General features: G+C 44.4%; 1 protein-coding gene across 7 annotated transcripts in view; it reads left to right on the top strand.

The window, feature by feature from the left end:
* MED12 (mediator complex subunit 12) overlaps positions 1-13,956 on the top strand; it is a 35,954-nt gene that overhangs the window by 1,757 nt on the left and 20,241 nt on the right. For all 7 annotated transcript variants that reach the window (XM_062502636.1, XM_062502632.1, XM_062502637.1 and 4 more), the window contains exons 4-18: positions 1,467-1,626; positions 2,164-2,339; positions 2,615-2,725; positions 3,298-3,552; positions 5,435-5,581; positions 5,874-5,973; positions 7,906-8,042; positions 8,795-8,926; positions 9,317-9,443; positions 10,069-10,298; positions 10,718-10,798; positions 11,664-11,837; positions 12,074-12,218; positions 13,136-13,254; positions 13,397-13,540. In XM_062502636.1, the coding sequence (XP_062358620.1) occupies positions 1,467-1,626; positions 2,164-2,339; positions 2,615-2,725; positions 3,298-3,552; positions 5,435-5,581; positions 5,874-5,973; positions 7,906-8,042; positions 8,795-8,926; positions 9,317-9,443; positions 10,069-10,298; positions 10,718-10,798; positions 11,664-11,837; positions 12,074-12,218; positions 13,136-13,254; positions 13,397-13,540 (2,238 nt within the window). The remainder of the gene's footprint in view (positions 1-1,466; positions 1,627-2,163; positions 2,340-2,614; positions 2,726-3,297; positions 3,553-5,434; positions 5,582-5,873; positions 5,974-7,905; positions 8,043-8,794; positions 8,927-9,316; positions 9,444-10,068; positions 10,299-10,717; positions 10,799-11,663; positions 11,838-12,073; positions 12,219-13,135; positions 13,255-13,396; positions 13,541-13,956) is intronic.

The raw sequence follows: 13,956 nt of genomic DNA, 5'->3' as shown, positions 1-13,956 counted from the left end.
GTCATCAGCACATTGAGAACTGGTCTCTTGTCTGTTATTTATAGGTGTGTTCAGCTTTGCCTTTTGGCTTGTAGGACACGACTGATTTATTTTAACATTCCGTTGTTTTTCAGAAGAGCTGCTACTGTTGCCTTTGATCTGTTGTTTAGATTAGGACATTTCTTTTGTGGAGATTTTCTCAAGTTCTCAGAAATCATAGCAAGAATTACTGAAAACAATCACCTAAATGACTTCCCAGACTTCTGTTGCAATGAGGTGTTTCTGCTTTTCAGCAGAGGAGAGTATGTGTGCTATCACGTGGTCTTGGTCAGGCTTCAGTATTTCTATGCCCTGGAGTCTAGGGGTAGATATTTCCTTTATAGCTGTGAATTCTGTAGAGTATGAAAGAAAGGTCTCACTCTGGCATTTTATCAGGCCTGATAGCCAGGGAGATAGCTCTCTCTCAGGGGAGGTCTTGTGAATCTGGTATGCACTGTGGAAAAATAACTCCCAGTTGCAAAATGGTCTGAGTCATTCCTGGGGAAAAATAATCGGATGTTCCCGGAATCTGAGTCTTTATAACTTAGTCCTTTTTTTTGCATTTTGGCTGTCAATTTCCTGAGGTCATGGTGAAAGCTTTAACCTTTCAAGGTTTTCCCCTGTTGTCCTGCAATGAACTCCATCCATTTTCATGAACTTACATGTGAAAGAGTGACTGTCAGTAGCCAAGTAGTCTGACTTTGAGACATCAGAGAGTAATTGGGAAGAATGTGGGAAACAGTTCAGGGACTTGAAGATACCCATAAAATGGGCCTGGTTTTTTGTGATTTTTTTTCATTCCTCTGTGAAAACACACATACTTTTGCTTCCCAGAGTATTGTGTGGAAATGAGTCCCAAAGCTGTACTTTTCCCTGTGATGTGTTATTGCTTCCTGGTTTATAGTCCTGCAGTCTGCTAATTTCACTGGTATCCTCTTATGTTGTATCTTGGATAAATGAATTCCTTCCTACTATGTACTCAGCTCCCTGCTTCTCACAGACTTCTGTTGAGTATTCATGATATTGTGAGACTTCTGTAACCACTCGGTTTTGTATACGAAGTGAAGAGTCTTGTCTTCACAGGAGTGTGGCAGATACTCTGTTACTGACTCAGTCCTTCATCTGTATCTTTCATAGCTCTTTATGTTTTCTCTGGAGCACAAGGTGTTTGCAGGACTCAGGGCATGGATTTACAGTGACATAGTTACATTTTCTGTCTTCTTTCAATTTGTTTTGTTTCTGTTTATACTGAAATGCAGCTCTGGTACTGTTGCTTTCTGACCACAGGTGAATTTTGGCAGCAGGTATAGGTTTTTATGAGGTATAGGTATTGTGTTGCTCTGTTCCCTTTTTACCTTTTTCACGCCTGTTGCAGGTATAGCTGCTTAAGATGCTTCAGTTCTTATTCTAAGTGCTTGGCTCAGTTTTCCCTCTCCATTTCATTACAGGTGCCTATCTTTAGCAAGAAGGAAGAGGTTTTTGGTTACTTGGCAAAATACACTGTGCCAGTGATGAGAGCAGCGTGGCTCATCAAAATGACTTGTGCCTATTATGCTGCCATCACAGAAACGAAGGTGAAAAAGCGTCATGTCATTGATCCCTTCATTGGTAAGCACTCTGTGTGCAGCACTGAGTTTGTCCATCACAGCTGTTTCCTTCTAGGCCTGTTCTTGATTAGTAAGAAGTAATCCATATGGAAATCTATATGAAGTTGTTTCCTGCTGTTAAGTCCTTGGGTTCTGGTGTGAGTAAGTGTCTGAACAACAGGCCCACCTGTGAAAGTGTACTGAAAAATAAGTCTTATCAGCCATAAATGCTTCCTGGGGGCCTTACTTTTCTTTCTCCCTGTTAAGTTCTACTGAGCTCCTTTGCTGCCTAACCTGTTTTTTCTTACCATGTAAGAACTGTGAATTTGCAATTTAGTGATGACTGATGAACTACTTCCCAAGTGTGTATGTACATTTCCCAGAGAATTTTGGTATGTTCCTCCCTGTCTGTGTTTCCACTTTCATTAAGCATTACTAGATCCAACATCATTTGCATCCTGGCCTGCTCCAGATTGCTGTGGTCTAGAAGAGTTCCCCTGTCTGTGTTCTTTACTGATCCTCTTTGCCACAGTGCTCACTGCTAACCTGTTTTCTCCAGAATGGACACAGATCATCACCAAGTACCTGTCAGAGCAGCTGCAGAAAATTGCAGAGTTCTACAGACAGCTCCCAGGGCAAGGCTGTGGTTCACCATCAGGACCAATGCCCCAAGAGGTGGAACAGGCTTTGAAGCAGTGGGACTACAATGAGAAACTGGCTATGTTCATGTTCCAGGTGGGGGACTGGCAGGGGCTGCTGGGTCTGTGTCAGCAGAGGGGGGCAAGGGGAGTGGATGCCAAGTGATTTATTTCTGCAAAATGCTCTTTCTCTGAATAGATCACTAGGACTAGATGCAGTTTTGAGCTCAGTAATAGGGCAGGGGTAGCACAGAACTGTGAAAACTTCCAGGTTATTTCCACTGTTGGAGTGCAAGCTGCTGCTGCTCTGCCTTACCTTAGTGGAGGTTACTTCAACTTTCATCCATTTGCTCTGCTTTTATCTGTGTGCAGGATGGCATGCTGGACCGGCATGAATTCCTGACATGGGTCCTCGAATGCTTTGAGAAGATACGGTCAGGAGAAGATGAATTTCTGAAAATGCTCCTTCCTTTGCTGCTGCGGGTGAGAAATACACTCTCAGCTTGCTTTAGGAGAGTGCTGACTTCTGCTTTGGCCATCCCCTTCCTATTGCCTAAGGGGATAATGAATAATTTTTCACCAATAACACCAGGGGAGTGTCCCTATAAGCATCCTTCTTAGCTCATGCAAGGATGTCTTTTTAGTTCTGCTCTTTTCCAGTTTTAATTCTCCTTTACCCTTTTTCCCTGCACTTGACTTGGTAATCCCTGCCCATACCACAGCTGTGATACTTCCACTGATTGTGCAGCAGTAAATGGAAACTCCTTTTTTCTTTCTTTCTTTCTCTTGCAACAGATTCTGGGCAAACCTTTGAAGCTCTGGGAAGGCTGGGTGTGGGTACATTTTTATACATTAAGTCATTGCCAGAGAGCATTTCAAAGGTTTTTCTGATGCTTAGTAACCAGTGGGTGATCCATGATGCTGAGGAGCTTTCTGTAAAAACGAAGGGCGTCTTCAAGGCAGTGTCACACAGTGTAGTACTTTGGGAAGGTCAGGGTTTTTTCTTGTGTTCCTTGTGACAAGGATGTTTGCTCCTCCTTCCATCTTCCCTGCAGTACTCTGGAGAGTTTGTGCAGTCTGCGTACCTGTCCAGACGTCTGGCCTACTTCTGCACCCGCAGGCTTGCTATGCAGCTGGATGGTGCTGGTGGGCACCCACCACACATCCTGTCTGCCCAGACAGGGAATGCTCTTCCTTCAACTCCCACCCCTCAGCCAGCTGCAGGGAATCCTCCTCCCAGCCCTTTCAGCGACTTATTACTGTGCCCCCAGCACCGGCCAGTGGTGTATGGGCTCAGCTGCATCCTTCAGGTAGGTTTAAGTGATGATGATTCTGGGGTCAACAGGGACAATGTGTTTGCCATCACAGAAAAATCACTACAGTCTGAGTCAGCAGCTTTTTAAGTACAGAAAAATCAAACCATTATTATCTTTGCTGATGTGTTACAGAGCTTTTGTCAGATGTTGGTGTTGTAGCAGTGCCCTTGACTGACTTGCATAAGAAAAATGGGGTGGAATAGAGCCTTTTCCTGTACTCACAGTTACCTCATATGGCTGGGAAAGCTTTACAAAAGAAGGGATGAGAAAGAAAGAAAGGGTTATTACCCATTGTGTATATCAATAGCAGTTTGTCATCCAGGAAAGGAAATTCTGCCAGCAATGAAAATGCTTTCAACTCTTAAAAGCAAACATCTCATCAGAAAAAGAGTTCCCACAGAACAAAAGAAAAAAAAACAAAACAAAAAAGGAACAAAATAACACCAAATCAAAACAACAATTACAGAAAAAAAATTAAAAAAAAACACACCACAACCGAACAGCACACACAAGAAAAGAGCCCCTTCTTTATAGAAGGACTGGTAGCAGGCTGTGAAAAGGAAATGCTCTAAACTCATAATCTTTATAGGTGGGATTGATTAAATGTTACATTGCAATAAAAGGGCAAGTGTGCCAAAGCCTTTCTGATAGATGTTTGAAGAACAGGTGCTGTTGTGACACTGTGGGATTCAGTCCTTACTGTCTTCATGTCAGAGAGAGGCAAGTTCTGTTCAGTGTGTGCATTGATTCATGATTGATTGTGTTTTTCTCCTCCAAGAGGAGAGTAACTTAGGTGAGGTGGATCCATGCAGAAGGAGTGGAGATTGTTTCTTCCAGGGGAGAAGAGACTTGTTAAAGCAGAGAAGGTTCCAGAGAGTACAGGATGGAGCAGGAGTTGGAGAGGAAGAGAGCACAAAGCTTGGGAACCTGCTGCTCAAAAGAGACACTTGAGAAAAAGAAGCCTTGACAGGATCAAGAAGCAGCTAGCCAGCTCTGAGAGAAAGAAAATTCCTATAGTACAGTTGACTAGAAGTAAGGATCTTTCTAGAAGCAAGGGTTAGAGAGCAGTGCAGGGTTATGAATGAACCCTATGCATTCTTACTAATTCTTGTTTGCTTTCTCTTGAAGAAGTTTAGAGGGGGTTTTATTTTCTATGTGATAAAACACGTCTTTAATATAAAAATCTTATATTTGGGGAGCTTAATTTAGGGGAAATAGATCAGCATGTGCACCTCAAAGGTTTGGCTGACTTGGAGTTTGGACACAACCTGCTTAAAAAGTTGATGTTAGTTAATGATGGTCTGATCTTTAGGACGTCTCAGTGGAAACAGGTGCATTCCTAAGAATTTCCATAATTAACCTTTGCTGAAATGCTCTCAAGGAGATTCTTTGGTTTAAGTGTCTAAAGCAACTTTGTGATGCAGAAACTGTAGGGGAATTTAATAGGAATTGTTTAGTAAAGTTTTTCTGTGTTCAATTGAGCGTACAAGAATGAGAATGTGTATAGCATGGTATTGTTGCTATGATAATCAGACTTGTGACTGTCAAACGAAATGGTATAATTAATTTAGGTCTGTTACCTTGTATTCCTTCTCAGACTTTACTTGATGGGAGTTGTAAGTCACTAATGTAAATGCTGCTTCTGGACCATGAGGGTTGGGTTGTGTGTTGGAGGTGTGAGTTTGTATGATCCAAAGTGTCCTTCAGAGCTTACAACAAAAAAACCCCAAAACCCCACCCAGACAGTAAATATGCTGTATAGAGGATAATGAGTGTCTGGGCAATAGGATAAAGTAGTGGTTAATTCTGTAAAAATGTAACTTCATTGTTTTGACCTTAATTTGCTCAGTGATACTGACTTTTCTCTCTGTTGCAGAGTATAATTTTGTGTTGCCCAAGTGCCCTTGTGTGGCATTATTCCTTGACTGATAGCAGGATAAAGACTGGCTCTCCATTGGACCACCTGCCTATAGCCCCATCCAACTTGCCCATGCCAGGGGGGAGTTCAGCCTTTACACAGCAGGTGAGCAGCCTTCAGAAAGAGGGAGTTCTTGTGGTTTGGGAGAACAACTGTATCTTAGCTCATTCTGAATTTTCTTTTCATGTTGTGTGATAAGCACATCTGGAGGTGCTGTCTCACTCCCTAGGAATTAAGTGCTCTCATTCTGCTATAAGCCAGACAGTGATGTCCTTGGAAGATGGGCAAAATCTAACCTAAAGTAGAATTGCTGTTAATCTCTTTGTTTTCTAATAATTTTGTTCATAGGACTTCTGAGGTATGCTTTTGTATGTTTAGCCAAGTCCATTGTTCCTAGGTTCGGGCAAAGCTGCGTGAAATTGAGCAGCAGATAAAGGAACGCGGCCAGGCTGTGGAGGTTCGCTGGTCATTTGACAAGTGCCAAGAAACCACAGCAGGTAACTTGCTATAGGTTAAAGTTTCTCTCCCCCGATCCATGTGCTAATCTGTAAACTCATTTCTGGCTGTTCTTTTTGATTTTTTCCTATTTACTGCTGTTTGTATTTACTGTCAGCAGTAAGACGTGGCTTTTTTTTCTTTACAGGGCAAATACCTTATAACGGTCCATTTCTCTATATATAGGGGAAGTTTCTGTTACTGGAAGCTGGAAATATTTACCAGGGAACTATACTCTTGTCTGTGCTGTGCTCTGATACTTTCACTTAAAATCTGCTGTTGGCCACAGTGAGAGTAAGGATATTGAGCTGGGTGGACCCCTGCCTGACTCATACAGCTTTCCTTGAGCAATGAGCCTAAGCAATGAGCTCACAGAAACTTCTCATAGAATCATAAGATGGTCTGGGTTGGAAGGGAGCTTAAATATCAAGTGGTCTCAATTCACGGGTAGGGACACCTTCTCCTAGATCTGGTTGCTCAGGACCAATCCCGCCTGGCCTTGAACACTTCCAGGAATGGAGCATCCACAACCTCCCTGGGTAACCTATCCCACTGCTTCACCACCCTCAGAGGGAAGAATTTCTTAACAGCTAGTCTGAATCTATTCTATTTCAGTTTAAAACCATTTCCCCTTTGTCCTGTCCTTGTAAAAGGTTTCTCTCAAGATTTATTGTAAGCCCTCCTTAGGGTGATAGGTGACAGCTCACCCTAGAGCCTTTTCTTTCTTCCAGCCTTTCCTCCTAGGAGAGGTGTTCCATCCCTCTAATCAACTTGGTGGCTTCCTCTGGACTCACTCCAACAGGTCCATGTCCTTCCTGTGCTGGGGACCCCAGAGCTGGAGGTAGCACTGCAGGTGGGGTCTGACCAGTGAAGCAGAGGCTGATCTTGCTGGGGTGTTGTCAGGGGCAGAATCCCCTCCCTCCCCTGCTGCCCATAGGGCTTTACTGCAGCCCAGGACACACTTGGCTTCCTGGGCTGTGAGTGCACGTGGCTGGGTCATGTCCAGCCTCTCATCCCCCACGTCCCCAAGTTCTTCTCTGCAGGGCTGCTCTCCATCTGTTCGTCCAATCCCATACTGGAATTGCCCTGCCCCAGGTGCAGCACCTTGTACTTGGCCTTGTTGAACCTCATGGGATTCCCATGGGCCACTGCTTGAGCTTGTCCAGGTCCCTCTGGATGTCATCTATCCTTCAGGACTGTCAACCAAACCACTCACCTTGGTGTCATCAACAGACTTGCTGAGAGGGTGCACTTGATCTTTGTCTGTCACCACTTGTCACTGATGTGCATTGGAACTCTGAGCCTTTGACGACTACCATGTGGATGTGACTGTCCAACCAGTTTCTCATACGCTGAACAGTCCAGCATGCCTGGTGCTGTGTAAAGCTCTCCCATTGTCAGAAAAAAACAGTACTTTGGTGGCAACACCAGCCATGGAGCCATGTGTTAATAGACTGGCCCCATCTGTTTCTTCCAGTGTCATTGCCTGTAACTGGAAGGATGCAAGAGAAAATAACTTGTCTTCCACAGTATCTTGCTAATGGTTGGTCTCAAGGTCCTGAAGTCCCTTTTGATTTTCTTTGAACTACACTTGCAACTTCATCTCCTTCTGTGCGGGGAGCCAGTAACGGGTAATAGTCTGAGGGCTATACCAGGCTAGGAAGTTTCATGACTTCATGTCCTTAACCTGGGTCCCAGGAATGCATCAGACTTCCCTTAGAGAAGGGTCCATTTGGAATTTGGATAAAGGGTCCAAACCCTCTGTTCCACTTAGAAGAGCATCACCTACAGCTACAACCCATCTTTTCTTCCTTGTGTAACTGGTCTTGATACGAGGTGTAGGCCATTCTGACCTTGGCAATGCATCTGGTATTGCTCTAGAGTCTGTTGTACCAGGTGCCAAATACACATTTCTCTTTTCTGTTCTCTTTTAGGTTTCACTATTGGCCGTGTCTTGCATACATTAGAAGTTCTGGACAGTCACAGCTTTGAAAGATCTGACTTCAGCAACTCTTTGGATTCCTTGTATAACAGGATATTTGGGCTGGGTCCAACCAAAGACAGTCATGAGGTGCTCTGGGACTTTGCTGCTGGCCCCTTGTCTTGGATGTGACTGTGTTCTTTTTTATATCCCACTGTTACTGTCCTGTGTCTGCAGAGAGCTGACTAGGTAGTGGCCCTTGGCCAAGAGACATGATCTTCATTGTAAAGAATTCCATGCAGCCTTGTTAGCGAGGTACTAAAGTGAGAAAGGGGGGTTCTGTGCTCTAGAAAGTCCAACAAATACCTGTAAGCTTGGGAAAATTCACTGATAAAGAGACATCAGTTTGCATACCGGATTGGTTCTATGGACTTGTTATGTCAGTACTAGCCTGGTCACATTTTGGGCTGGCTGATTCCTGGGATCTCACAGTTCAGGTTCCTCTTAGCCTGGGAGGTAATGTATTTATGTGTAGGACCATAGTTCATCTACTATTGCATTGGTTTCTGAAAGAGCTGCAGGATTGGCTGTTTGCATACTTTTGTATGAGAGTGTCAAGAAGTTGAGTTTTACTCAGTGCTGTGATTAGCACTCTATAGATGTGCTGCTGGAAGAGAGATGATTTCCTGAAGCAGAGTCAGTCTGGAGATTTGTTTGTGCTGTGGACCTCATGTTGCAAAATGGAATCAAAACAGGAGGGCTCTAGCTTGACATCTCTCCTTCCTGTTAGGAGGGGAACGTAGCAATCTTCAGGCTGTTCCATGAGGAGTAGACCCACTGTTACATCTGCTCCCCTCTTCTGCTTAGTTCAGGTTCTCACTGCAGCGCTTCTGTCCCCCCAGATCTCCCCAGATGATGATGCAGTGGTGGCTTTGCTGTGCGAGTGGGCTGTCAGCTACAAACGTGCTGGGCGCCACAGGGCCATGGTCGTGGCCAAACTTCTGGAGAAGCGTCAAGCAGAGATTGAGGCTGAGGTAGGTCCTTATTCCTGGAAGGCTGGGAGCAGTAAAGGAGAGCAGAGGTTACCTAACTCCGATTACACCGACGGGCAAAGGCTGATCAGCACAGTGCCTCTTGTCACTGATGCTGCTAATTATGGCAGTTGCTCCATCTGACCCAATGTAGGTCATAAACGAGCCTGTGGGATGATGCATATCCCATTTCTTGGATACATTTGAGGGCAGCTGATTGCAGTGCAGAAGTGCTGACATACTTGAAGACTGCAGTAGCTTACAGAAACCTGTGTGGTGGCTTGCTTATAAGAGCAAGATAGAAGTCTTCAAGAGAATTTTTCTTTCTTGAGATATATGAATAGGATGTTTCTCTTCTGTGTCAGCAGTTGGTCCTTTTTCCTGTTTCTGCAGAGATGTGGGGACTCTGAAGTCGTGGATGAGAAGGGCTCCATCTCCTCAGGCTCTCTGTCAGCAGCCAGCGCTCCTGTCTTTCAGGATGTCCTTATGCAGTTCCTTGACACTCAAGCTCCTATGCTAAGTATGTAAATAAGAACTCGTGTTTTCCCAGTTTCTAACTTTCCCTCTGTTGCAAACTTTGAATTTGTGTGCAGTTCTCTTGTGTCTAGGTATTGGGTATATAAATTCTCTATCTGGCTTCCTTGCAATTCAGAACTTGTCGTGGAGAGGGAGGAAAAGCAACTTGCAGGGCCAGATGACAGAAAGATGATGCAGAGGTACTTCTGTTAACAGAACATTGGCCAAGGATAAATGAGTTTAATTAGGAATTACTTCAGGCTGAGAACTAAAGGGAGGTTTTTAAATGGTGACAGAGCTCTGTCTCTCTTGGAAAGTTCTGTAGACAGGTTAAGTGGGATAGGATAGCAGGTCTGAATGATATAGGCAACTGTTTGTACAGCCAGGAATAGCAGTTGTAGGCTAAAGTCCAGTGTGTCTGGGCTGTGACACTGGAGAGCTTTTGACTTACTTAATTGCTAAGTTTTGAAACTGAACTTTCTGCTTTTATCTGCTGTTATCTCAGAACTGTGTATCAGTCACTGTGTGGACATATCAGGAAATGCTTTCCCTTGCCCTAGATTAGGTAGCTGGTGTTGCTTATAGTGGTGCAGAACTACTCTGATAGTCCTGGCTGTCTGTCATTTCAGCTGATCCTGGGAAGGAAAATGAGAAGGTGGAGTTCTTTAATCTGGTGCTGCTGTTCTGTGAGCTAATCCGACATGATGTCTTCTCCCACAACATCTACATGTGCACACTCATCTCCCGGGGTGATCTTGCCATGGATTCTCATGGGCCTCGCCCTCCCTCACCCTTTGATGACCCTGCTGAGGAACATGACAGGAAGGAGACAGAGGGAAGCAGTGGCATCAAGCTGGAGGTGAGAGTACAAGCACCATGGCCCTCCTGTACATCCCTGTGTTGTGCTTGCCTGTTTTTACCAGCTTCCCAGCCTCCTTGCTATTACCTGCTGGAGGATGTACCGCTGGCCCCTGCTCTTCCTTCCCCCAGTCTGTTTCCTTAGCATTTCAATTTAAGGTTATGTTCTAAGTGACTGGAAAGGACCTGCCGATTGCAGAAGAATAGATAGGAAAATCTTGCATGGCTTGATACAGTGCAGCATAACATGGGGCCTCTCCATAATGTTTGAGGTGTATCAGGCTCCAGCTTGCTAGGCACCATGGGTGTGGTGGCATATTGTTGTCACTGTCCAACAAGGACATCAGTGCTACAGTCAACAAATAATCTCTTGTTCCCTGATGCATCACTGAGATGTAAAGCTGCTCTGTCTGTTCCCAGGACACAGGTCTTTCAGAGCCCATGGACATTGACCACAACCCCAGCATGCTCTTTGATGACATGGAAAAGACAGACTTTTCGGTACGTCCCAGCACTTCCTACCTGTTACTCAGTAAGTAGGGTCAAAGTGTGGTAGTGAGCCCAGGAACAGCATGTACCTTGCTTTTGTGTATCTGCTGGAAGTGGCTGGGTTGTAAGGCAGTTCACATTGTAAAAGGCCCATATAACCTATTTACGTAGGTTGGTGTTCATCAGAGCAGAGTGAGTCCCGGTTGTTCCTGGGACCTCTTATGTTCTGGCTACTGCCAGCCCAGTGTTTGTGTAGGGTAGGAAGTGGGCTACATAGGAAATGAATTACCATGATGGCATCAGATTGGGAGTGACCAGTTGCAGAGGTTTTCTTGATCCTAGGAGAAGACACTAGTCTGTTTTCATCCTACCATGTGGTAGGATTACTTCATCACTTCTTCAGGTTTGCAGTTCTTCATATCTGTGGGCATAGTTCATGGATGCGGAGCACTTTGAAGCACTCAGTAGTGAAATTAACTCATGGTGCTTGAAAAATGCCTGAGTACCTACATCTATCCAGCCATTTCTGACCTTTCAAAAGTACATGTCAGGCAGATGTGATGTAAAGCTATATACTTTCCCAGGATCCTCACTTCTGTGGAAGTTGCTGATTCCAAAATTCTAAGCAATGAATTTGTTACTCTTATTGTGTTATTTCCTGTTGTGTTTAACTTAATATACAATATGGACCAGAAGAAAAAATAGGAATAGTCTCTTAGCACATTACCTTGGTTTTTGCCCTAAGAACTGGCTGTTTTCCCAACCTTCCTTTTCCTACTCCTTTTTAGGCCTGAGCAGAAGTACATTTCTTCAGCAATCTTTACTGTTGCATGACCATGTTCCCTAACTACCTTTTCTTGTTCTTATGTCTCCCCAGATGTTTTCTCCACCAATGCATTGTGAATCTAAAGCCAGCCCTTCCCCTGAAAAGCCAGATCCTGAAAAGGAAGCAAAGACAGTGCTGAAGGATAAGTCTGTGGAAGGAATGCTAGCATCCCTGTATGACCAGCCTCGTCACATCCAATATGCAACACACTTCCCTATTCCTCAGGTACAAGACCTGCTCCTAACTGCTCCCCTGTTGCTGCCCTTGTCATGAGGCTGCTGTCTCTCCATGTTGTGGCTGGATAAGGAGCAGTCCTGCTTTTCTGGATGGTTTCTTGCTTACTCCCAGAGAAACTTCTGAGATGAAGGTTTTCTTTTTTGTTTCAGAGATCCAGGCGTGGCACAAGATTAAACCATTCAGCCTTGTAGTTGCTAATGCAGCTGTCTCTTTTGGTTCCCCAGGAGGAGTCATGCAGTCATGAGTGTAACCAAAGGCTGGTAGTTCTTTTTGGGGTTGGAAAACAACGGGACGATGCTCGACATACGATCAAGAAAATAACCAAAGACATTCTAAAAGTCTTAAACAGAAAGAGCACTGCAGAAACAGGTTAGTAGAGCTTGAGACACTCCTTTCTGAAGTAAGAGTGTCTTTCCAGTTGGCTGATTCCCTTGTCTGGAGTATCACAGAGAAAGGATTTTACACAATCTACAGTGTCTGGTAAGAGGTAGTAGCGAATGAGTCTGGAATGGTGCTCTGTTTTCAGACATACTAACCAGCAAGTAAGACAGTTGGTTTCCTGCTGGCAATGTCTGTTTAATTAACTTGTCTTCAGAGGAGAATTGAGTCATACAAGGTTCAGAGTGAGACCCTGGCCAAAACTTTGTCTTTTCATGTTTTATTTATTCTTGCATTTAGATCCTTGTACAAGAAGCAGAAAATACTTTGCCAATGCATATTTGGCAAAGACTTGGCTAAATGTATCATGCTGTTACACTTCAGGCATGTGCTGAATGCATAGGATAGGAAATTTGGATAGCTGGGTCAAAATCAGCAGAAAGTGTCAGGTCCAACAGCTGAGAATCTGGCTGCAATTTTTCTTTCTTAGTCTGATGCCTGAAAGGCAACTTAAAATGTGGTAAAAAGATGATGCCTTAAAATGTGGAGTGCTTTGACAAAGAAACTTCTGTGGGTGAGTATCTCCAGTCTAGAATGCCTGTTCTCATCAGAGAATAGGTATATCTCCAAATCAAGACAGGAGGATACTCCAAGGAGTACTTTCATTTGGGATAAACTTGATGTTTGCCCTACTGTCATTCTTAGGGTAGGGATTTCTTAATTTTTTTTTTTTTTTTAAATTATAGATAGTCCTTATCAACTTAAGGTCTAGGACTCAGGCCTTTTGCCTGTGCTTCATGACAGGGGCTGATCTTGTTGGGGAACTTTCAGAAGCTGATGGCTGATGTTTAATCCTCTGGTGAGGAAACCAGCCTAATACTGTTTTCTGATGTCTTCAACTTTGGTAGGTGGGGAGGAAGGCCAGAAGAGGAAAAAGAGCAAGCCAGAAGCATTCCCAACAGCTGAAGATATCTTTGCAAAGTTCCAGCATCTTTCTCACTTTGATCAGCACCAAGTCACATCTCAGGTATGAAAATTTGAAAACTGCTGTCCTTCTTGGGCCCTGGCTGTGTCTCTCTGTATTGGTGAGAGTAGCTTCCTGGAAAGAGATTAGCCTGATGGGGGCTTCTGGAAGGGGAGATAGACGGTGTGTTGTCTTGCACTTGCAGGTATCTCGTAATGTCTTGGAACAGATCACCAGCTTTGCTTTGGGAATGTCATACCACCTGCCTCTGGTACAGCATGTGCAGTTCATATTTGACTTGATGGAGTATTCACTCAATATCAGTGGTCTTATAGACTTTGCCATCCAGGTAAGGGCAGTGTGCTCATGTGCTCCCTGGGGAGGGTTCATCCACCTGAGAGGCAGCAGATCTGTGCTGTGATAGTTGGCCTGCTCTGGTCATCACTGGTGACCCTCTGACCTGTGTCATGGAAGTGGTCAGATTATATGGTCATTGTGATGCTTCTGGGCTGCAGCTGTTTGGAATAGGTTCTCTGTGGGAGATAGTCTCACATGTTCTGTTCTGAGGATTATTCTTCCAAAGGTTTTGGGCTTGTTTCCAAAGGACTTGCATTGCATCTCTGTCCCTGGTTGCAGCAGGGCCTTGTTCTGAATAAGGAAGAGATTGCCTGTCCCTGGCACCTTGCCTACCTTGCTCCCCTGGAAAGATCCTTGGTACATGGCAGCTCAAGCTGCCTTCTGGATCCTGCTAAAATCCTGTTGCTG

Source organism: Cinclus cinclus, chromosome 15 (genome assembly GCF_963662255.1).
Source record: "Cinclus cinclus chromosome 15, bCinCin1.1, whole genome shotgun sequence".
Taxonomy (NCBI): domain Eukaryota; kingdom Metazoa; phylum Chordata; class Aves; order Passeriformes; family Cinclidae; genus Cinclus; species Cinclus cinclus.
This window is presented reverse-complemented; position numbering and strand designations above follow the sequence as displayed.